Genomic DNA, 23971 nt, shown 5'->3' on the forward strand with positions numbered 1-23971 from the left:
CAACCCAGCAGCATCGCTATATCTGAACAACGTCCCCAATACTGCTCACTAAAAATTCCGGATTATAAGAAATACGAACACAATAAATGGGTGATAATAAATTGATCCTCCGCACAAGCCAGACGAGAGAGTTATGTGAGTTTGCTTTTAATAAGCCTCCTAATTGCAATTGTACAACAAATGCGCAAGGGATAGATTTTGCGACGTTGTATCAATCGATGATGATAGACTTGCTAATTTCATGAAGGCAACTTATTAAAATTACGGCTACGAACACAGCAAACAAATTAGGCAAATAAAATGACAAAAAATTATGCACGCACGTAGTTTAGCGCAAAGGAGTAAAACGTATTGAAAACCGTTCAGTAACATGCTTACACAGTAGGATTAGATGATCGAATGCCAGGTCACACTGTTTGAACAAGAAAAATGTCGCATTTAATACCATTTGACTAATGAACTTTAATTCGCTTGTGTCAATTGATGACAGCACGTAACCCTGCTGCCATCTGAATCACGGAATACAACTGACTAAAACAATAAAAGTTTCTTGCAATTTCTCTTGAACACAGTATTTTCTTGTTTTTACATATTTCAGTTTCAACTCTTCTTTGGCAAGTTGTTCATATCTCTTCCATTTGCGTGAAATTTGTGAGCCGAGGCCATAATTAAATCAATCCCGGTCCCGAAACGACAGTTGTTTGTGATTGGATAATGATAGACCGAAAGCTCTTCGGAAACTCCTCCAGACTGACCCACGAGGCCCCCTGCTGAACTTCGTCGAGGTCACGAAGAATCTCGACCATATGCGAGGATCTTCTAATTTCATCATATCCGAAGTATTTTGGAAGCCCCTTAGGGACCCCTCCAGACTAACCCACGAGGCCTTCGGAAATTCTGCAGAACTTCGTCGAAGTCACGAAGTATTTCGACCACATCCGAAGTACTTTGGAAGTCTCATAAGCAGACAAAACACAGGGAAGCATTCGTGCCACCAAAGCCAAATGAGTTGGTAAGCGCTGTTCTCGGTGTCCGTCGTTCCGAAGCCTCGTTTAGGAGCTGCGACTTAAGTGGTACATAGTTTAAGTTAAATTCATCTGAGTCAACGTTGTGCAAGTTTAACGTGGGAGGTACAGCGCCCTTTGAGGAAACAAAAAATCTCTCTTAAGAAAAGTAAAAAAAAAAAAAGCCACAAGAAGCTTTCAAACACAGGACTGAGTCAGATCCTGTGCCACACAAAGCCGCGTTGGCATATGGAAAGCACACAAACATATGCTCGTGGTAATCAGGAAGCACAGTAACACAACTCACATGGTGTATAGCAAGCACAGTGAATATAGCCTCTACTGCACCAGCCGCTCCCAAAAGATGGCCAACAGCTCCTGATTAAAAGAACAACCAAACAAAACTCAACCTGAAGTCTTGGAAATAGCTTTGAATAATTTGTCTCTGTTCAGAACACAATCATAACCAGACAATCAGACTGATCGCAGGTACGAATAACAGTATTCATGGAGAAAACACGTCGTTTTACTTTACCTAAAGAGAAAGAATCCCACCTTTAGTGGAAGAAACTTGAACATTTCGTGAGTGGTGTCCTAGCAACGTCTTAATGGAATTATTCTCTCCTGCATCTCCTATAATCAACAATAACATTTCGTCAAACTTTTCAAGCTTTGAAGAGAAATACGAGAGTGAATAGATCAAAAACCTAGAGAGCTGTGTACAGTCTGGCTTGGAGTTAATAAAGCAAAGAAACGCAAAAAAAATACTTGGTTAACCCTTTACGCCCTAAGATCACGGTATGCATATTCTCCATACTGTTCTTTATACATTTCCTAAGGTGCTGACAAGGAGAATTTGTTTAGCAATCTCGAGCTTCTTAAGTTGGTGGTCATTTCCTTTATTCTCATGACCTTCATGCGTGACCCAGGGGTGATATTGTAAGGAGAATTTAGATGCTAGTCACTCTTAAAGATCAAAGGGTTTAGCGTAAATGATACGTTCCTCTTGACTTGTTTCCAGTGGGGTGGTAAAAAGGGAAGTAATGGTAGCGTGTCGGTACCGGGAGACGACGAAATTTACTCAGCGGTTTCACCGAGAATCAGTATACTGGCATCGGCGTATGAAATCGGTCACTATAGGGCTAGTATTGTTAAAACTATCAAGAAAAACTTTGAGCGACAAAAAGAGTATTTTCTAAGGGAAAGACAACAGAAACAGCACTCAAGTGTCGTTGCCTCATACCAAGTGGAGTAGAAGTAGCATGGGCATTAATGTAATTCACATCCTCTGGGTTGAGATTAGCATCTTTCAGAGCGTTCTTCATCGCCAAGTATGCCCCATGTCCTCCCTCTGAGGGGGCTGTAATATGATAGGCATCCCCTGAAAAAAATCAAAGGCAAGAACGACGTCTTAGTTTCAGCAAATTTATACACAACGCCGGTTGAAAGACACTTAAATAATCTAATTCTTAGAAAATAGAAACATAATTACAAGTTCTACTGGACGATCAGTCGCGAGAATAGACAATGTGTCAGTCACTACATTATAGAATTGTGAAGCGTAAAGTTGAGGCATAAAATGAGATTGAGCAAAAGCGCGGAAAACAAGCGGTCAGTGAATAGCGGAGGAAACGCATATGCAGTTAAAAGCACAATTGAATACTTGGGGAAAATAGAGACGTTGAAAAACGGTTGAAATGTCTGATGAGACCCGATGAAAAGCTAAGGACGCTCCAGAGCTAGTACAGTAAAACATAAACTATCTAGGAAATAGCAAATACATCAACTGGAAAAAATGTAATACCTGAAAGACCGTAACCAACAAGTTCCGCGTACAGCGGAGCACCACGGCTGACAGCATGTTCATATTGCTGAAAGTAGAATGGAAACAAACGAAGTGTTTTAAAAGGGTCTCATGGTAGAATGTCCATGTTCTAGGCAGCTTAACTGTGGAGTGGGACAATAAACAGTCCCGTTTGCAAAAAGAGCAGCTACAGAAACTCAGGCTTAAAAGTTTTGGAGAAACAAGCACCAAACGTACCAAAGTTCCACTTCAGGGGACAGACTTTTGTGCTGGGTTTTCATACATGAAAAACTATTCAGGTACTGCTCATCAGAGGGCCATAGATTCATGACAGATATGTTTGAAGGAAACACCACAGATAGCAATTGATGAATTCAAACAGAGAAAGTGCAGCTTACCTCCAATATCATGACCCCTGCACCTTCCCCCATTACAAAGCCACTCCTGTCTCTATCAAATGGCCTTGACGACTCATGAGGTTTTTCATTAAATTTGGTAGTCAAGGCACGCATTCTGGATGCAGGACATAAATATAATTTATATATGAATTCACACTCCAGAAAATGTTAAGAATCGTTTTTAGTAGTGTAATGTGGTCTGGTATTTCAATGTAGCAGACATTTCTAATTGACATTTAAAAAAAGAAATTGATGCAATAAGTGCCATGAGATAGACAAACACAGGGAATCAACTGGCACACCAACATGCCTGTCATTTATTTTGTAATACAGCAGTATGGTATGACTCTCATAAAATTGCTTATAGGTGTAATATAATTTAAGTAAAATCTGAAATCAAATCCTGATGTGGCCAAATTCATACTTGCAAAAGCCTGCCATGGCTAAGGGGAGAATGCAGGCTTCCACGCCACCAGCAACCATCACATCAGCATCACCATGACAAATCATTCTGAAAGCATCACCAATAGCATGCGCACTGGCTGCACATGCAGTGGAGACTGCATGATTGGGGCCCTACGAAAAGAAAGAAGAGACTCTTGCATGGGCTGGTGGAGATAAAATGAGGAGGACACAGGTCTCTGAATCTGAAAGTGCCAGTTTGAGCTCCAGCCAGGGTCATCATATAAAATTCCTGGGTGAGTAACCAAAACCCTTTACAATGCAACTTTAGTTTGCACATTCTCCAAACTGTTCTCTATACATTTCTTTAGGTGCTAAAGAAAAAAATTGTTTGCTAATGAAGATCTTCTTTAGTTGGTGATCATTTCCTTCATACTCATGACCAAAATGTGTGATTCAACGCTGATAGTGTAAGGAGAAATTATATGCTTGTCACTCTTAGGAGTGAAAGGGTTAAGGTTATGGTCCCTGATCTCCTTTCAGGAGTAGTAATACCAGTAGATATTTCCAAAATATATGGGGTGATATAACAAAATACCAAAGAATAAGTTGACAACTTGTCAAACTTCCCATCCAAGTGGGGAGATGAAATACTTTAATGGAACTCATAATGTAGATACAGAGGTAAGATCTGTATGCTTTAGTCTTGAGTGCTGACTTTCACTGAGTGAACAGAAAACATGACTCTGTGACACAAACACCAGTTGGCAACCCTTTAACTTCCAAGATCTCATTTGTAATTCTCCTTACTGTCTGCCATACAGTTCATGTGATGTTAGTTTGCAGAATTTGGTATTGGATCAACTTATAATCCCTTAACTGATATTTTTCTTTATTCTCATCACTTTCCTGCTTGATATTGTTTTGATGATGTAAGGAGAAATTCTGTCTTGGTCACTCATGGGAGTTAAAGGGTTAAACTTCACTGTGCAATATAAAGAAACTAACCTGAAGCCCAAATGTCATACTGACAAGTCCAGCTGGCAAATTATGAAGAACTCTGGGAACAAAAAATGGACTCACTCTTCGATAGCCCTGAAAAAGTTGCTCCCTGTCAGTCCCAGTCAGAAAATATCAATGGTATACCTATCTTTCTTTTAAAAATGCAAAAAAAAGGGTTTGCAAAATTTCAGAAATGTGTTGGTTGTAAAACACAGTATCTAGTAAGTTACTTGAATTTTGCTAGCTTTGCTTCATATATCAGGCAAAATAATTAACTCAAAATAAACATGACAAGCCCTCATCTATGACTTACATTTAACAGTACACAAAAGTTTAGATCAGCATCATCAATTCAATGTGAACATCCTTAAGTAACATCTTTAGTGTCCGTCTTGCAACATTACTCAACATGTTGACTTAATGGCCTGCACTCTTGTTCAAAGAGCAGAAGACCATATCTTGCCAACAAAATGTTGAGCCCCATCCATCAGACAGAGATTATTCAGTGGATAGCATTATCCACTCTTCACACAACAAGGCCCTGTTCTTAAATCTGACCTGATTGTTGAGTGTATCGCCCTCTTGCAGTATGTCCTTCAGACCTGTCATTGCCATCCCAATAGACACACCCTAGGATAAAAGGATCATAAACTTCCCTCACAGTGCTTATTGTTATCAGGAAGGAGTCAACTACTATTTTTCAATTAACCTTTCCACTGCCAAGATCTCATTAGTAATTATTCTTCTTACTGTCTGTGATGCAATTTATATAATGTTAGTTTTGAGAATTTAGTTTGGGATCAACTAATAATCTCCTAATTGATAATTTTCTTTATTCTCATCACTTGCCAGTGCTTGATATTGTATTGATATTGTTAAGAGAAATTCTGCATTGGTCACTCATGGGAGTTAGAGGGTTAAGGCCATTTCTCACTCCTGAAAGTTAAATAAATAAAATATTCAGGGATAAAAACAAAATGAAAAATCTCATTGAGATAAAAATGATGAGGAGGTGACTTTGATCAGGTTAGCAGTTGATTAATGCACTGGTGGCCAATTATTTTCAATTTGTTTTAATTGCCAGTGTAGCATTATGACATCAATAATTGAGTTTAACAGGAGACTCCTGAGAGATGACCAGCTAACAATGGTATGATTGTGAAAGTAGAAGCACCTGACTTACTGTTCTTTCTTTTTGTTCTTGCATAACCGATTTCCATTTACAATCTTCTAGAGCCTCATATGCAGCAACTAATGCAAACAGGCCTTCTGTTGTGGTACTTCGTCTGTCCTAAGGGGAGAAAAATACCCCATCTTTATCCATCAAATTATTACACTTCCATAACTGATTTTTTTAAAATGTAATTAATTAGTGAGACTAATTAATAATCCTTACTATCTTTATTAACATACCATGCTGATGACTCTTTAACTTACCACATTAAGTTTTGTTTCCCAATGTTTCCTGTCAAATTCTCCTGGGTTTGTACCCCTTGGTACAAATGCAGCTGAAATTTAAATAAATAAATGAACAAAAAAACCATTATTGTAAATTTAAAATGGAACCAATGGGATTCACAGTGTTATCAAATTTGTTTGTTTGATCCCTTTCAAGATGCATTGCATTTCAGTTTAATTTTGTAATACCAAATTCTCTCTGTTTAAACTAATTGCATATGGAAGTTTATTTCTTGTTTGTTAGATTAAAAAAGTATTGTCATTGCAGTTTTTCAGAGCAAATTTGACAATTTAGGGTCTAGAATACACTGAAGCCATAACATATTTTAAAAGAAAGAGTTTTATATGCTTACCTATTTTGGCTGGAATTCCTTTGAACTCTACCATGAAAAAACAAAATATTTCATAAGAATATACCATAGATTTTAGTTTCATCTTTCAAATAATTTTGGTGCAAAGAATAATATAGGAAACTATAATTCATACTTTCATCATAAATTTGTGTTATTCCACATTTTCCTTGCAATAAGTTTTCCCAGACTCTGGTTGTGCCAATCCCAAGAGGAGTAACAAGACCTGCAGGGATACCAACATTCAGTTCATTCACAGGTGACACAAGCTCATTTAACCCTTTACACCCCAACATCAGTATGCATATTCTCCATACTGTCCTTCATACATTTCCTGAGGTGCTACTAAGGAGAATTTGTTCAACAATTGAGAGATTCTTTGGTTGGAGATCATTTCCTTTGATCTCATGACCTTAATGTGTGATTTAGCTGTGATATTGTAAGGAGAAATTAGATACTAGTCACTCTTAGGGATCAAAGTTAAACAAGATTGCTCTTCATCAATAAAACACCAACCAATAACTTATGGATTTTTTTAACGAAAATTTACTTCAAACCTAAAATAAATATGTTGATGCCCAAATAAAGACCAGTAACTTTGAGGTCTTAATCTTTCCATGCCCAATGTGCAGTTTGATGGCAATCAGTGTTCATTTATAATGTAAAATGCTAAGAGTACTTACAATAGGAGTAGCAAATTATTGAACGAAAACTAAAACCTCACTTCTGTTTCATTATTTTGATGCATAAAAGCAACATTATTGAATAAGTTATGACTGAAACTTCACACACCGAGGTTGGGCTACCTGTGGTTAATTTTGGCTTTGCATTTATCGGTCAAATCTAACAGGAATCTCTCCAGAGTGCCCATAGTATGATCTTCCTAATAATTACATATCTGTCTTTAATCGTCAAATCTTTAGCTGTTTCAAATATAATTTACTCTTCTCACAGCACTACCATTAATTTTGGTATTTTCTGGTATTGGGGTGTACTTCATCATATCATCAATAGTTTTGAATTTTTCTGTTATTGAGAAGTGGCAGAGAAGGAACATTAAGATGGTTTTTGCCCTTTCCCAAAATGAAATTCTATCAGTATCCGACCTAGACTTCCACAACACTTTACTCCACTATGTTCCTCTCACACCAGCGTTTGTAATCTACTGCCATACTTCACCTCAGAGAGGATCGATCAAAGGAGGATTTAAAAATAGAAAGACACGGGGCTTACCAAGGCCGGTAACAACAACACGGCGTTGAGATTTCCACATCAAACCTCCACAACTTCTACCTATGATAGATTTGCAATTTCTTGCTCTCTCGAAAAAAGGAAATCTAGATTGGATTTCTCTCTCAGTATAGCATGTCGGTAGTTTTGTCACAATTTGGCAATATTACAATTCGTAAAGGACACGTTTTTTCAAAACTTTCCGCCATGTTTTTTGGGTAACCAGGCCTTCTAAGTTACAACACCTCTTCTGCCAGTCAGTACTTAGGGTAAACCCAAAACTTGCGTTCACTGGTTCAACAAATCTGGTAATCTTTGATTTCTACGTATTTACGACAGGAGAGGTCAGTCTGATATGCTATTTTTCTTTCCCCAGTCTGCTTTTCTCCTCTTTTTTAGTCTTATGGGCATCCTAAGAGTGGATACCCCAAATATGGGGGGCCATTTGTGCGAAAATATCAATCGCTAGCGATGAAACTAAATCGTTAGTGCTAGCAACAAGTCGTAACTGTAAATCAATTTAGTTACCGTTCTAAAATGGTCAATTGTTAGTGCTGAACCTCAATCGCTTTTGTTATTGCACCAAACGCCGTTCTCCAATTAATCTCCAATTAAAGCGCTTATTGTAAAATGCAGGTGCTCTGACGATGGTGTAAAACCTCTATGACTTGTGTTATTTTTAAAATACAGCCATCGTAACGATGTCTATCGAACACTGCCACCCATCGTTTGTGAAAAATAGAAAATCGCTACCGCAAAACATAGATTGTCGTGCTAGTATCGATTTGTTACCGATTCTAACTTGAACCAGTCTCCCGCTTGTTTGGCAAGATAACCCAATCAAACCTTGCTAGGAGCGCAGTGATGGGTCCTGACCTTGCTTACTTTCTTGCAATCTGATAAAGGACGTTGAAATCCAAAAAAATTTTGAATATAAATTCTTTTTAATAAATCCTCATCGAAAAGTTATTGTAAATCTAAAAAAAATCAACTACAAATTCTGATTAGATCACTGTCTCCACAAATGACTTAATAAAAGCCCCAAAATAATTTGCGATCCAAGATTCTTTGTGAAGTTCAGAAAAATGTTTGAAATCGCAGAAAATGACTTGGCCTGTGGTTGCCACTATGACTTTCGTCGTTTAAAGTACACTGCAAAAAGTAGAAGCGTTTTGAAGGCTGATTACCAAGCGCAAAACAAATCCAGAATCCTGAATCCCTCATGCGCTACGCTCTGGCGCAAAATCGTATCTACCACTTTCATGAAAGATTGTAGTTCCTCTGAGAAGCAATTATAATTTGATGGCGACGCCATTTTGTGCTCGTTACGAAGCAGGAAAATAAAAGACATTTGATGTTTTGTGGAGGCGATTTCTACTTATCTCAAACGATCGGTGGCAGCACTGACGATTGGCATCGCTACAATTTCTGTGTTTTACAAATAACACAAGCCGTAAAGGTTTGACACTATCGATAGATTGATATTTAGTGCTATCGATCTACCTCAGAAAACCAGCGATTTATAATTAGCGCTTTTAATTTATGTCAACGGCGTTTGGGGCAACAACACAAGCGATTGAGGTTCAGCACTAACAATTGACCATTTTAGAACGGAAACTAGATTGATTTACAATTACGATTTGTTGCAAGCACTAACCATTGAGTTTTATCACTGGCGGTTGTTATTTTAACGATTGAGTTTTATCACTAGCGGTTGTTATTTTAGCACTAACGATTGAGTATTATCACTAGCGATTGGTATTTTTGGCACAAATGGCTCCTCATACCCAAACACTTGTGATTTGGGTACTGAGATACCAAAAACCACCGTGACATCGTAAAGAGGAGAGACCCTGGGGATGAGCTTATCAGAGACGTGGGTCTTGACGGTAACTCTAAAGTAATATAGTAAAATAATATTAATTTCTGCATGAGTCACATTCATTGAGAGTTGATAACTCACACCTTCCTGCGGCAATTCATCATAGGTACCAAGGAAAGAGGATCTTATTCGTCTAACACACTTCATATCCGAAAAAATACTACCCCGCTCGCTCACCAAGGGCTATCGCTCTAAACAGCAGCTTTAGAAACTCTCAACGATGGACGATTTAAACTATCTTAAATAAAATGAAACCAATTATTTTGTAATACCTCCACTGACGCAGCACCACAATGTCTTTAGAAACTTACCCCTATTATTCTTGACGCGCAAAGTCGACTGTTAGAGAAGGCGCTAACTACTAATTAAAGCCTACATAAAGTCAGGATGAAGAATTGATCGGCGAACGATTATTAGCGGCAACAAAAGGATGTGTGACGTTGATATTTCGCAAGACTGTAACTGATTCTACGTCATAGAATTGGTAAGTTGTCGATGGCAACATGATACACCAGAACGGATAACTGTCGTCTTTTAAGAGTTCACACAAACTTCAGTCCACACTGCAACATCGACAAACTCTTTTACATCCTCAAGAATAATGGAACAAACTTTCAGGCCTGAGTCTCCTCCAATTCTAGAGGTGGTTATACCGTTTTTGATTAAAGAGGAAATACCTTCCCAACATGAGGGGCAAGAATCGTCAGAGATTCCAACCGTTCAACCGGGTAAGTTTCCGAGTTCCACACCGATAGAGAAACGACATATTTTTATAATTTCATTTTAAAGCCTGCGATTTCAAGAAAAAAGAAGGCAAGAGGAGAGCTGTCCGTGATTTTGGTGTGTTTGTATGGTCAAGGAAGAAACTTAGTTTATTGAGAGAAAAAGGTATCTAGATATCACACAATTTTAGGGCGCTGGATTTCGTTTTAGGCAGTGAGTGCAAAAAATACATCGAATCTTGAGAGTTTCTCGCGACGAAATAGCTTCACACACTGAACGATTGAAGGAGAAGCGTTTTCCTGATAAATTTGCAGTTTCTCGGGGAGATTACATAAGAGGTAAAAAAGGCAGTTATCTTGAGTCAGTTAATTTTCATGGAGAAAGCATCCAGTACTTGCAAATATCAGTAATATTCTTACTTTACATACTATCACTGTTTTTGTCTTGTTTTTCTAAGCTTGCTTTTCAAAGCTGTTCGTTTCGATCGCAGCTGATTGGAAACCTGTGAGAATTCCAGCCTGCCTTATAAGACAAAACGGTTCGATTTTTACAAAGGGACAATTTAACAAAAGTAAAATTTCAGAGGTTCTTTGATTAACATACTTTTGCCGGTAATGCCTCCTTTCGAAATCAGACCATCTCTATCTTAAGCACTAGCAGAATTTGAAGTTACGAAATGAGACGACACAAAATTATTCAAAATTGATTCCGGTAAACTGTTTGGAATGAACCATAAAAATTTATTCCAGTGAATTTCGATCTAAAATAGTGGTATGCCGGTAAAAATGATCGACTGTGAAGCTAGAAATTATGTATCAGCGTTTCGTATAAACTGCTCATCAGAGATACTCTCTCAGGTTACACGCTCGAAATAGAGTGCATATTAATTTTACGCCTGCATGAAGTAAATTGAGAGTTTTTCTTGTTCCTTCTCATCTCTGAGTCTTGATTCATGGTAAAAGAAAAAAAATAACAAGCTTCCGGAACGCCAGAATGGTGGCTGGAATATCATCTACTGAGTTTTATTTTTGGAGAGTCATTTATTCATATTTTTTCGCGCTCTTCTTTCACATTCTGGAAAAACAGCTACGCTTTTTTCTCTATTTTTTTTCTTTCCGACGGAAATAAACGGATGATAAATATTGATGTTGTCCGGGGTCTATTGATTTTGCACCACGTGACGTGAAGGAGCCAATAAAATCGCGCGAAAATTAATGAGTTCTGAATAAATTTTGTCCTTTATTCCATTCTCATATAGTGAAACACGAACAAGTTTCTCCAACCGTCGAGGTGATCAAGAAGCGAGCATGCCGCACTCGTTTCACAATTTATCAAAGAGCAGAACTGGAGGCGGCCTTTTCAGCATCACCTTACTTGACTCCTCACCAAAGGATGGCTTTGGCTTCGAGACTCAGAGTCAAACCTGTCGCTGTGCAGGTAATTAACATGACTGCTTTGAAATATAGAAATTAGATATCATTCATTCAGAACCAGCCACGCACAGAGAAATCTTTGTCCTCCGAAAAGATTCGGACTTTAGGTAAAGTGCACAGTCAAGAGTCAAGAGTACAGTCTGTACTCAAGCCAAGAGGGCCACCCAACCAGAACTAATCGTGGTTTCCATGGCATGAGGTGACTAGGAGTATTACGTCTCCCCCCTGGATGGGATACCAGGGGGTGTGTTATCCCATCAGGGGGGAGGGGTTGTACCAAAGGATGCCCCCCTTTGATAAAACCTCGTTGGCGAGCTAGGTCATATGGGAGATTTATATGTTACACAAGTATTCAGTATGCTCCCAAGGTCAGCAGTTTCAACAGCTTTGTGTGGGTAAATCCAAGACTCCACTCTCGGGACAAAAAACATTTGTATTCATTCAGTCAGACGACCAAGCTGAAAACTGACCCCAATTCTTAATCTTATAATTCACGTTTGCCTTTTGCTCGCTCCCTATTACAGTTTAATCCCAATGCACTTTAGGTGATTTGCTCGTCATTTCGTGTCTCTCATTTTTCAGTCATGGTTTAAGAACAGACGATTCAAGTGGCGCAAAGAAGCACGGGAAGGCTCTCACACCTCGCCAGCGGTGCTACCTGCACCTGCACAAGGTATTTCGTTGATGTATCAGCCACGATATGTCTACAGTTCTGGTCAGTTTCCAGTGTCAGCTCAGTGCCAAGGATGTTTCACAAGACAACCATCCAGCGACTCGCATTCACATGTAGACTTCACTCCGTATCCCTATTCTTCTCACTGACCAACTGTAAAATATCTACGTATCTTTGCCTTATATATATATATGTATATTTATAAATTTTCTCTTTGCCTAAGACACTCCTGAAGACGAGCCGGAGAGGAGGGGAAGAGGCGGAGGTCTTGATCGCAGGAAATAGATCATAATTACTTTTCGTACGCCAGGGCGAAAGAGATTTCCTTCTTTTTTCCTTTTTTTTCTTTTTCTTTTTTTTGTTTTTTTTGTTTCAGTTCACAGCGATTGGTATTTCGGAGTGCCCCCAAATGACGGAAAGGCGTTAATCAACCCTCTCTTCCCCCTCTGCCCACACCCATGAATTAAATTTTAAACTACGTAGAATTTTTGGCCAAGGAAAAATTTTTAAATGTAAATAGATTTCTATTTGCCTGCTTTTATCTTTGAATACTTTTGACACGTCGCTACGAATCTTATGATAAGACAGTTTTTATTTCTAGTTCAGCAAAAATTAGTATGCGCTGAGACAAAAATTTGTTGCGAAAAGTCCTAGTACATAATTGCATGTTTTTTTTAATATCTTCATAAACCTTGTTTTCAAATCTGGTTTGCTTCCAGTCCCTACTGAGTCTGTTATCTTCATTGAAGGCCCTTTCTAAACGGAAAAGCGCTATGCGATCTTTCAACTTCATTTACAAGTTGGTAAATAGATTTTTTTTTTTTTACAAATAATTGGTCACCAATCCAGATACTGGGTTATTGGCTTCATGCTCAAAAACAGCAGCAGGTCTGCTTATTAATTCCTATTTTGAGTAACTAAACGATGTATTTACAATTGAACCTACATAGATCGACGTTTTAAGATGTGAAAAGTTGTTTGCGAAGAAAAACAGTTTTGTTGTTCAGAAAAGAGCTGAGCTCAAATGTAAAGAAATCGAAAGTATCATGGAAAAAATGGCAATAGTTGATCTCATGAAACTTGGAAGGATGGAACGCTATTAATGGGGAGATTAAGGTGTGCCCGAGAAAAATCAACTGAATTTATGTCAGTTTTTTTTTAAATAGAAACACCGAAACGTCGAAGGCAAATTATTTCAACATGCATTACCGAGAAATGGTTAATTTGTTAAAATCACTTTATACATTGTATTAGAAATAAACTTGTATGCTGGTATTGCGAAAATAAATCAGTTTTTATTGTTTGATGAAAGTGCATAGAAATAGTATAGTGCTTTTAGATTTGTTTTTTGCACAATGGCTTTGACATGAAACTTTAAAAAAATCACTCTCTTTCCTTTCCCCCCAAATGACTTACGTGACCTATCAACGAGTAAGAAAAATAACTTTTCATTCAATCCTTGATCTACATGGTTTGTTCCCTTAAAGCTCAGCCACCGATCTGGACCTGTGAGGGGATGAATTTTGCCTCATTTTGAGTTTAGCAAATTTCCACCCGATTGCTATTAATCCAAGGGTAGATGACTGAGGTTCGACCTTAAATTTCATACCGAGGTAAAGTGCTCACGAGAGCACTTTCTCAGCCTGGCTAACATGAGCTTTCAATCTTCAACAAGCAGAGGTGATTCAGTGGTAGAATTGTATCTTCCCATGGAGGAGGTCTGGGTTTGATTCTCGGTCATTTTACCTTTTACCGCTCTGCTGAGTTGTCTCTCCCTGTCTTCTTAAAGTACTATACCAGACTGCATTTTCGTGCAAACAAATCAAACGTTTTACATAGGGAGGCTGCAATGATAAAATCTTAGATGCATAGCCAACATAGTCAGGAAGTGAAACAAATCTGGTGTTCCAAACCGTTTTCCTTGTCTTACCAGCTGAAGATCAACGGGTACCTGCACCTCGGCAAGCGAAGCATAATAACCTCATGTATGATGCTATCTGGACATGTAATGATACATAAAAATTGCCACCTTGGTTCAGCTTGGACTTCCTTCGTGGAATTTTGAGGAGAGAGACGTGTTCGTCAAACTCTCATTTAGGCTATATTAAAGTTCACATGACAACCAGGTGGACAATCAGACATGGTTTGATGCTGCTCTGGTTTAAAGATTTAGTGAATGTAACCGAAGAAGTTGCAATTCATAGACCCAACGTTTCGACCCGATTTAGGCGTTGAATAAATTTTTTTCAGGTTCCCGAAACCAGATAGTAATGAAACCGAAGGCAATTTTGAATAAAGCTCGCCATTCAGACGAAGAATGAGTGTTCAACTTCAGGTCTCTTTCCCCTTAAAAGCTTTGATGTTTCAATACCTGAGAAATTCCTAAATTCAAACTTCAGAGTTCTCCAGAGTCCTTTGTGTGAGATTGGCAGAGAGATCACATACCATCACTGAGCTTGGAGTTTCACTTTTTTCAAAACTTTTTATTCATGAATATTCTATACAGTAGCTGGCTAAACTGATGCAGTTAAAGATATATCCCTAAACAAGTAACATATCAATTACACCTAAGATTATATAGCGATGTATATACATAAGTCTCTAGGTAAGTACAACTTTCAAACGTAAAGTAACCTTACAGTTTAACATGTACTTCACCAGCAGAAACAAAGCAGTCAGCCTGTATAGTTACATAACCGTATAGTACCTATGTTTGCCATGGAAAACCCTACGAAGAAACGTTTTTTTTTTTTGCTTCACAGTATGAAGAAATGACAAAACTATAACGGAGCAAAACGGAACAAAATACCTCTTTGTGGTTCTACGTTTTTCTTACTCTATACAGTTCTCAGAACCAATCTTCCAAAGAGATCACTTATCGACTACATTATCAAAATGAATATAAAATTACAATGGTGGACTTAGAATTAAATAACAATTAGTCATGAAGAGCGGTAAACAACAGCTTTTAAAAAATCTTGTCCCTGTCGGGCAATGATATCAGGAAATGTTAATCAGAACCTTGAGGAAAGTTTCTTTTCGGCAGAAAAAATTTGCTTGTAATGTTACCAATGTAATTCCATGCCACTTTGCTCATCTACAAATAAAAATTAAAGAACAGAGTGTCACATAGCATTTCTATAATCTGCAGTTAGATAAGGAAGATCGTGAATCTGGTATGGTTCCCAGCTCACGAACGAGTTCTTTGTAGCATGAGGAAATTCCTTGATTTTGGGTGCGACTTCATTCACTCCTTTTGATCTCTTTCTTTGTTCTTATCGACAGTTCTAATTGCTTTGGTGTAAGTCGTACCACACTCAATCTAAATGCATCCTAGACATTTAAAGATAGTTATCATTTAGGGCACTTACCACTTGCTTTTAGCTCGATTTGCTATCAACAACTGTTTCTAGAGACTCCTGTACTGGGTCATCAAGCATGTCTCTTTGAAAACCACCTAAGAGAAATGATTTAAATATATGGAAAATGTTTATGACAAGGGCACCCTCAAGTCTACCTTGAAACAACCCTTCAGTGTAAGGTCCATCAGTCTTCGAGAATCAATCCTTACTTTTTCTATGGAGGTCCAAAGAACATTATTTCAAGTGCGCATATTTTTTTTATTTCCTTTTTTTGTATCATCTTAGGACAATTTGACCAAAACTATCATGCTTAAATATTTAGATGACTGACTGAAATAAATGATTATATAGAAAATCAAGAGGTTTTCATTAAATTAATATAAATCACTTTTTCGGTCTGAGTAAGAGTAGTGTCGAGGGGTGTCATTATTGGCCATTATTATGGTGCATACTGCTAGGATTAGCGATGTCGATAGCGTCATTTTTGTAAATAGAGAAGGACAGATAGTAAGTTTTGAGCTCGGTAAAAAAATATAATGAAACATTTTTTTCGTCTTGTCACGAGCATGGGATAAAGAAAAGATTCCGAGTTCCCATGAGGAATTGAACTTCAGACCTGTGGATTCTGCGCTCCGATGCTCCACCACTGAGCCACAGAGACTCTATGGTGAGCGAGGCCCATTACAATTTAAAAACGTGACGTGATCGACATCGCTGATCGCTCATAATAGAGTCTCTGTGGCCCAGTGGTAGAGTATCGGAGCGCGGAAGGTCTGAGGTTCGTTTCCTCATAAAGACTCAGAATATTTACTTTGTTCCATTCTCCAACCCAGACGATTACACTATAACTCCATTTCATTTACCGCTTTCTTGAAAGTCAATTTTAAAAGGATGCCCAGGTGTCGTTTACCTACCTTCTTCTGCTAAAGTGCTGTTTGCGAATTCAGATGGTGCAGTTGCAGTGGGAAACGTACTGTATCCCTCAGATGACAGCGATGATTCTGAATACCCTGGGGACATAGTTGCCCCTGAGTCACTGATGTCAGCTGACGCAGGCATCGACGACAAGGTGGTTTCATCCTCTGCCAGTGAATCGTCACCTACTGGCGACGATAAGGTGTAGACGGGAATCTCATCCGAATTATCTTCGAGACTTATATCTTGGGACGCATCCTCGTGATAATCATTTAATTGAGATCCATCTACATTCACCACTGTTGGATAAGCAATATTGGTCAGAGGAGGCTCTGCAGGGCCATCTATGACAGCCGGAGTCTTAGGTTCATCTGAAATTCCATTTTGGTCGTTCTGTGAATTTATGGCCTGTGTTTGTTCAGTTTGTTCCAGAGATCCCTGAGTTAAGCTGGCTGCTCGTGATCCATTATCTATTCCGTACGATGCCGGTTGACTTTGTTTGTTTGGCGGGGCTTCACCGGAATCCAGGTTCTCCCGAGGGTTGCTATCATAAATCGTTGCATCTTTTACAGCACTACTTACTGAAAATATTGCCTTCTCTGAATCATTACCACTTAGAGATTGGCTGGTGTGACTCTCATTCTTTGGTTCGATAGACTCTGTCGAGTCTGAATAAAATGCCTCTTCGCTCTGGTTTCCCATAGTTTGATTTCCTGCAACATTCACCACCGCGGGCTGATCCGAGGGCTCTTTAACACCTTCATTCGATCCGCTAAAATCAGAGTGCATCGTAGTGTCCTTTACGGATGTCTTTCTTTCACTTACATCAACGATTTTAACTTCAGTAGGTTCTTCTCCCGAGCCACTTTCTTCTTCAAATTCTTTGTAATCGTCTTCACTGGCATCTTCATTGTTTCGCACATCATCGAGGGAATCGTCTCCACTCCCTGACGTTTCAATATTCTCTTCTTTCTCTTCTTTGATGTCTCGACTATCACTCTCTGGTCTAGTGGCTGATTGATTTGATTCTGTCAACGTTGCATAAGATTCAGGAGCAACCTCGACAATGTGACGGTCATTTTCGTCCATTGTTGAGTTCCTGTCCAAGCTTTTGGGTTCCTCAGGTAACGATGCACTATCCAGGCGTAATGATGCATTGTCAATGCCATTTTCAAAAGTTTTTTCCTTTTTTCTTAGGGAGATAGTGTTTTCATCGTCTGTTAAAATGTCTTTCTTGGATGCGGCATTCTTTGGATTGGTCCCCTGTGCGAGAGGCTTGTCCTCTCTCTTTGTGCTAGCTTGTCGGTCTTTAAGCTGATATTTGTTATTCATATCGTCTATCTCATGAAGTCGTTGTTCATCAGAGTCCTCGATGGTATCATTAGATACTTCGTGTTCTTGTTTCTCCATAGGACCATACATCTCGTGCTCCGAATAGGTTTCATTTCTTCTGTCTGCCTTTTTACCTTCGTCACTGTTGAGGTCTTTTGTGGAAGTAGCATCTGACTGAAGGAGAAAAAACAGTTACAGGTTCATTTAATAACTGTCAGGTGATTTTTGGGGAATTTCATGAAGATGTGCTTAATTGAAACCTCATACTCAAAAAATTGGTTTATGTCAATCACAAGCTCTTATATTAAAATATCAAACGCATTTACTGATTGATCTTCCGTTGGGAAGAAGACACTTACTGTGTTTGCTTCACCATTTCCAGAGAAACCACTCTCCTTGTTATGATCACTGCTCGCTGCGTCGAGGGCTTTGTGTAAGAGAGCTTCAGCGTTAGTTACTGACAAAACACTTTTCCGCGAGCCCTCCGGAGCAGCAGCTGGTGTTGATGATGAATCTTCTATGAAATTATTGCCTTCAGTTGAAGTTGTTTCCGATATTTCATTTCCAACTTTATCATTATGGGTTTCTGCAACAAGGTAAAAAGAACCGAATTTTGTGCCTTCCTTTGTTGTTCTTGGTTATGCAAATAGACAACCCCTAATCAATAGTCCAAAATCCTCCACTGAATGGAGGAAACTTGCAACCAAATAGATTTGCGGACAATTGTTGGTTTCCTATTACAGCTTACCATTCAAAGGGGAAGGAGTTTCCATCTGCGATTTTCTCGGTGACAAACTGCTTCCCAGGTTCATCAGATGCTGGCCAAGGTTGGCCAACAAATTGGGCAAAGACTGTCGCTTTGTCGCTTGCATATCTTTAACTTGCACGTGTAGTTTCAGCTTAGTAGGTAAGACACCAGCAACATGGAAGATATCGCTTCGACGGTGACTTTGGTGATGCTTGTCCGAACCGTGATGAGGCTGGAAGGAGTGTTTATAATGATAATGATGAACAGGGTTTTTGTGGAAATGGTTGTGTTGGTGGAAATGGTGATGCAATGGGTTGTGATGGTGATGATAATGTCGGTGGTAATGATAGTGATGCTTTGGTCTGTTGTCATGGTGATGGTGAGGGTGATGATGGTGGTAGTGTAAATGATGACGATGATGGCCGTGATAATGATGATGATGATGTGGGTGGTGGGGGTGGTAATGGTGGTGGTGATAATGATGCGGATGATGGAAAATCTTACGATGTAGCTTTGTTTTGTGTTCTACGCCTTTTGCTCTGACACCTTGAAGAAGAATCAAAAGCCAAGTTTTAAGTAGATTTAGTTTGTTTTCAGAAAAAAAGCCTTATTGCTGAAACTTCTCAGGGTCTCTACGCTTAAAATTTCCTAATTTTTTGATCAAATTTTAAAAGAACTGGCTGAATTGCGGGAACCAGTTCCATGGAGTTTTCCCCTCATGTGTGGCGACCCTTGTGGACACCATCGGGCGTAAAAAAAAACAACTTGAGTGAGGCAACCGATCTTGGTGACTTATCAATCACTCAAGGTACAAGACTAAAGAAATTAGTCTCTTTTTAGAGAAAGAAACAGCATAAAACGCCTTTTTAAATTTATGGAAAAGAATCAGCAGAATTCAATTTTTGTAGGATGAAATTTGTTCCGGACTATTACAGGTACTGCCAGTCGACAGAGTGTTACTTGCTTAGTTTACGCCTGGGCCAATTCAAATAAAGGAAACAAACAGATTATTAAAGATCAGGAGAAATCTTTTTTTTTGTATATGGAACAAATGTCGAAAAAGAGTCATCATTCTGACGGGAAGTAATTTTTAAAAGTTGGTATGTTAAACATGAGGTCACAAGTAAACACAGAAATTGTCGCAGTCAAAACCAATGATTTAACCGCATCAAACACTGTTCGTACCTTTGGCGGCGCCATCGCAGGCGTTGAAAATTACAGCGAGAAGCATTGCGAAGAGCACGAGAGCCACATTCATTTTTGTAGCACAGCTGAGGTTTATTTTCAGGACTGTTTCATTTCCTTTCCCTGGAACTGATTGCCGATTTCCTTATCACTTTGGCATGTCTTGTGTCCTTTTGAGAACTTTTTGTTTAAAACTCTGTTCAAAACAAAGAGTTTAGGTGTGTCGATGAATGGTGAAAATTAAAAAACAGCAACAGGTTAATATGAACTATAACCAAAACAAAAGCAAGAGCGGACATTCCAGTCCACGGTCTTTTTATTTGTTTGAATGAAGAGAGGTTCATGAACTTAGAAAGACATCTGACACTCTCTAGTGATAGAAGACAAAGTGGAAACAAAAGCTGAAACTGTGGGTGCTTCATTGGCTTATGCTTAGCGACTTTGAGGAAGCACGAATAACATTGTCTATCGTGACGTTAAACTGAAACCCTGAGCTGGTTTACCCATAAGCCCTTTCTTTCTGGATATCTGTACTGGAGTACATAAGAGATGGCGAGTCGGGCCATGCCTTCTCGGTTTTTACCTAGCAGTCCACTAAAGACAATTGCTTAAGAATTCCGCGTTGCAACACACAGAAAAAAATTAGAGAGACACATCACACATTTTTCACGCATAGTGCACCATCATAATTCCAAGAAGTAAAGAAGTGAGGGTTCCAAATTAAACTGAAACGCAAATTGAAAATAATAGGTGTTCCGGAGTCGTTATGGCAAAGCCTGCAATACAAGTTAACATGCATTATCATAGTATATATAAAATTAATTTTGACGCGCTAAATATTGTTGCATTGTTAGTGCCACACGACTAACATCATAGTATATTCACCAAGTACAGCTATTAAATCTTAAGTGGTAAACATCAATCAGCGTTCCATGATCATGAATTCTGAAATCTGAGTGGTCACCCTACTCGCTGTTTATTTAACAAAAAGATTCCAAGTTGCCGTGCGTCTGTTCAGTAATAGATCACAGATGACGTTAAAATGTGGTAAGAACATACGCGCGCTGGTTTCACTAAAGTCCTCGCAAACTATATATCAGAAGAAAGCTTAATAACTGCATCTTACGTTAAATATATGATTTAAGCGAATTTTCTTTTTAGGAAGTGTCAGGAACCGGGAAGGCGTGAAACGACCGAGGGTTCTTTTATTGAATTTATCGGGTATCGGATGCTGCAGCACGAGCAAAATGGCTGCTCAGGCATCAATCAATAAAAGTGTGTCAGGTTTTTTCGATTTTATAGTGTGTCAGATTTTTTCGATATTCTGATTGGTTGTCTAGATATCAGCATCTAAAGTTGGAGTGGCTAAAAATATGCGAGGCGCGTTGCGTAAAAGGACGCCACAGGACAAATATTTCAAATATCAAAATTTCTCGACACACTTTCGTTTGTCGTTATTCCTGGAATGTTTTGGCGAGATTTGACGAAAATCGGTCAAATCTATATACCCTATAAATTCACTCAAAGTGGTTGTAATCCTCTCAAAATTAAATGCAAGATTTTTGCTCATAAAGGTGCAAACAACTTGCGCCACGCCAGGAGATTATCTCGCCTACTGAAACCGCAAACCAATGGCGTCAATGACGATGGTTCAAGATTTCCTGGGAAAAGTAACCCACTGCGGACACGTTTTTTATCATTGTTATTATTATTATTTTTTTTTTTTATCTCGATCGCTCAGTAGAGCATTGAGAAGGATGACACAATAATGAGCAAAGTTTCTTAAGGCAAAGGAAAAAGTAGCGACAAAAATGGAAAGACCGGAGAATGTGCTGAGGAGCAGGACAACGAATCGACAGACGGCTTTCAAAATTACGATTCGAGGCGATTGTTAATTGTTTTTGTATATATAAGGCTAGTTCTTGCATTAAGAAAAGGAAACGTAATTTTAACATTATGTTTGGCAGATTTTGGTTTGATGGCGACTTCTTTGTTCGAAATCTGGGCGCCAGCGTGGAGCTCCGCCAGTACCAGTCGTTTTCAAAAAGGAATTTTTTTCCTTTTTTTGACAGAATGGTACTCTTTCTTTCTTCTTTGGGTCTGTTTTTTTTTTAATTTTTTCACCAGGGACTTTTTTCCGCTTTTGATTTTCCCATGAGCAAAGATTTTTCCATAAGCAAAGAGCTTCCACGTGTGAATTGTGCTAAGTGCGCGCTGTAAACAAAATATGGAAGTAACATGAAAAAAGGAGGGGATTCGCCCTGATTTATTAACTCGAGTGCTTTTAAAGATTTCAGAAAATTTGTTTATGGAAACGTTAGGTTGAACGTTTAAATTCGATATAGAAAAATAAAAGAAAACTGGATTTTTCGGCTTCTGAAGGTGGGAAGCAACCTTAAATACTAAAATATCAAGAGAAAGGCCGGTTAATCGTAGCTGTTTGCCACATTATTTGCAATTGTGCACGTTTTGTGATAATATCGGACGCAATACCGATCTACTACCTGACCTAATCCTGTCTCAGTTAAAACGGATCATTTACAGAGGTGTTCTTTGGGTACTAAAAATGTTTTCATTACAGGACGTTCGTCAGAGATGCAAATATTGGAACGTGAGCAGAGCGTGTTGCATGGCTTAGTCCTGTTTCTAGTACAAAGGATTACTTACTAAGGCGTTCCTGGGGTATTGAGAATATTCTCCTTACAGGAAGTTCACCTTGGGGAATTAATCTTAAACTTTTAACGAGTAGTTGAACGAGGATAGATTTGGCTGAATGCAACTGTCCAAAACAAATATGAGTTTAACTCGGAAATATCACAATCGCATGATGTCCGCTTTGGTCTCAGCGAGAATCAAGATAAGTTCACGTAAGCGGTGCTTCTCGTAAATTCAATCCCCAAATTCAAGTTTCAATCTTTTTTCACATTTTTTCACTCTTTCCAAAATGCAGAATCTTGCCATAGATTCTCTGTTTGTCTCGGAGCTTGAAGGATAGTCAACGATATTACGCACGCGAAGCAACGATATAGATATTGATTGTTTTGACAATCGAGTTTAAAATAGGCTTGACCTTTGTTATATACAAGCTAATTTATGTACAACTTTTTCAGAATGCCTTCAACGGAAAAGAGCATTGTTGGATAGAGAGTACTGGAAAGTGGCTAACGCCGGCTCAAACCTGATATGGTAGCTTTAAGAGACTTTCATTGGCGCGAAACAGAATTCGCCAGGATCCTCATATAAACGACTTTCCTAAAAATACATGTTTGAATACAACAAGTCAAACTTAAGACTTGTTGCCGCAAATGTGCTGAATATAGCTAGATACTGGATTAATCCATCATTTTCTGAAGCTAACATTACAGCATTACATTGCGTTTCGTGTATCTGGATCTTGTCCTCATCAAGTAAATATGGGGCCACGGCAGAAAGAAAAAAAAAACCGACAATACTGAAGACGTTGTTTATCATCTTATCTAAAACCTTTCCTTAAATGTTCTAGGTCTATACAAGGGAAGATTATGTCGTCCATTGAGTGAATAACTTTGATACTTGTCACAGTAGAGACAGTAAACTGGTTCTTGTTTACTTTTGTCAGTTGCTTTTTGGATATTTAGCAGATCTATCAACAAGACAAAGAATTATCAGCTGGATATCTTTCTCCACCCGGTCAGTATTGTTGAGTCCGCGCAGGGTGAGAGGCTAACACTTGCTGTTAACACAGCGTAAATAAATAAATGATTTAATAAGGGCCTGTTTACATGGAGGTGGGGGACCCCAGGTAGGTGAGGTTACCCGCCTAAGTGGGGTAACCCACCTTTCCATATAGTCTCTTATTTTATCTCGATCACGTTTACATGGTAGGTAGGGTGACCCGGTCTGCTGGTATGTTAACTCTGTCAGCCGGGCTGACAATTTGCCATTTTTACATTTCCTAGCCGTCCCATGCAGAGCTAAAACGTTAAAACACAATTTTTTACGTCCTCTTAGCAATGAAACCTCGACAGCAATTTAGTCACGTTTTTACTTTGAACCCAACACTACAATCGCATGTTATGCCGCAGTGAGGA

General features: G+C 38.8%; 3 protein-coding genes across 4 annotated transcripts; 1 reads left to right on the forward strand and 2 right to left on the reverse strand.

The window, feature by feature from the left end:
- Nucleotides 1-437: 437 nt before the first annotated feature.
- Nucleotides 438-7860, reverse strand: LOC131791668 (3-oxoacyl-[acyl-carrier-protein] synthase, mitochondrial-like). Of its 2 annotated transcripts, none has more exons than XM_059109022.2 (14): nucleotides 7652-7860; nucleotides 6555-6644; nucleotides 6422-6448; nucleotides 6048-6118; nucleotides 5794-5901; nucleotides 5169-5240; nucleotides 4617-4703; nucleotides 3631-3782; nucleotides 3207-3321; nucleotides 2809-2875; nucleotides 2248-2385; nucleotides 1560-1637; nucleotides 1312-1382; nucleotides 438-1065 (listed from the first exon to the last, which is right to left on the reverse strand). In XM_059109022.2, exons 1-14 carry the CDS (start codon nucleotides 7689-7691, stop codon nucleotides 958-960), a joined length of 1224 nt encoding a protein of 407 aa, XP_058965005.2. In that variant the 5' UTR covers nucleotides 7692-7860; the 3' UTR covers nucleotides 438-957. The 2 variants fall into 2 exon arrangements, with proteins under 2 accessions (XP_058965005.2, XP_058965004.2); XM_059109021.2 differs by having other exon boundaries at nucleotides 438-1140.
- A 2271-nt stretch (nucleotides 7861-10131) lies between these two features.
- On the forward strand, nucleotides 10132-12821 carry LOC131791733 (retinal homeobox protein Rax-like). Its single transcript, XM_059109114.2, has 4 exons — nucleotides 10132-10258; nucleotides 11512-11690; nucleotides 12269-12359; nucleotides 12736-12821. Exons 1-4 carry the CDS (start codon nucleotides 10132-10134, stop codon nucleotides 12819-12821), a joined length of 483 nt encoding a protein of 160 aa, XP_058965097.2.
- A 2034-nt stretch (nucleotides 12822-14855) lies between these two features.
- On the reverse strand, nucleotides 14856-20013 carry LOC131791751 (protein starmaker). The gene is made up of 6 exons (XM_059109132.2): nucleotides 19902-20013; nucleotides 18717-19262; nucleotides 18328-18554; nucleotides 16636-18142; nucleotides 15731-15816; nucleotides 14856-15456 (listed from the first exon to the last, which is right to left on the reverse strand). Exons 1-5 carry the CDS (start codon nucleotides 19972-19974, stop codon nucleotides 15740-15742), a joined length of 2430 nt encoding a protein of 809 aa, XP_058965115.2. The 5' UTR covers nucleotides 19975-20013; the 3' UTR covers nucleotides 14856-15456; nucleotides 15731-15739.
- Between the last annotated feature and the right edge of the window lie 3958 nt (nucleotides 20014-23971).

The sequence above is a fragment of the Pocillopora verrucosa genome, chromosome 10 (genome assembly GCF_036669915.1).
Source record: "Pocillopora verrucosa isolate sample1 chromosome 10, ASM3666991v2, whole genome shotgun sequence".
Taxonomy (NCBI): Eukaryota; Metazoa; Cnidaria; class Anthozoa; order Scleractinia; family Pocilloporidae; genus Pocillopora; species Pocillopora verrucosa.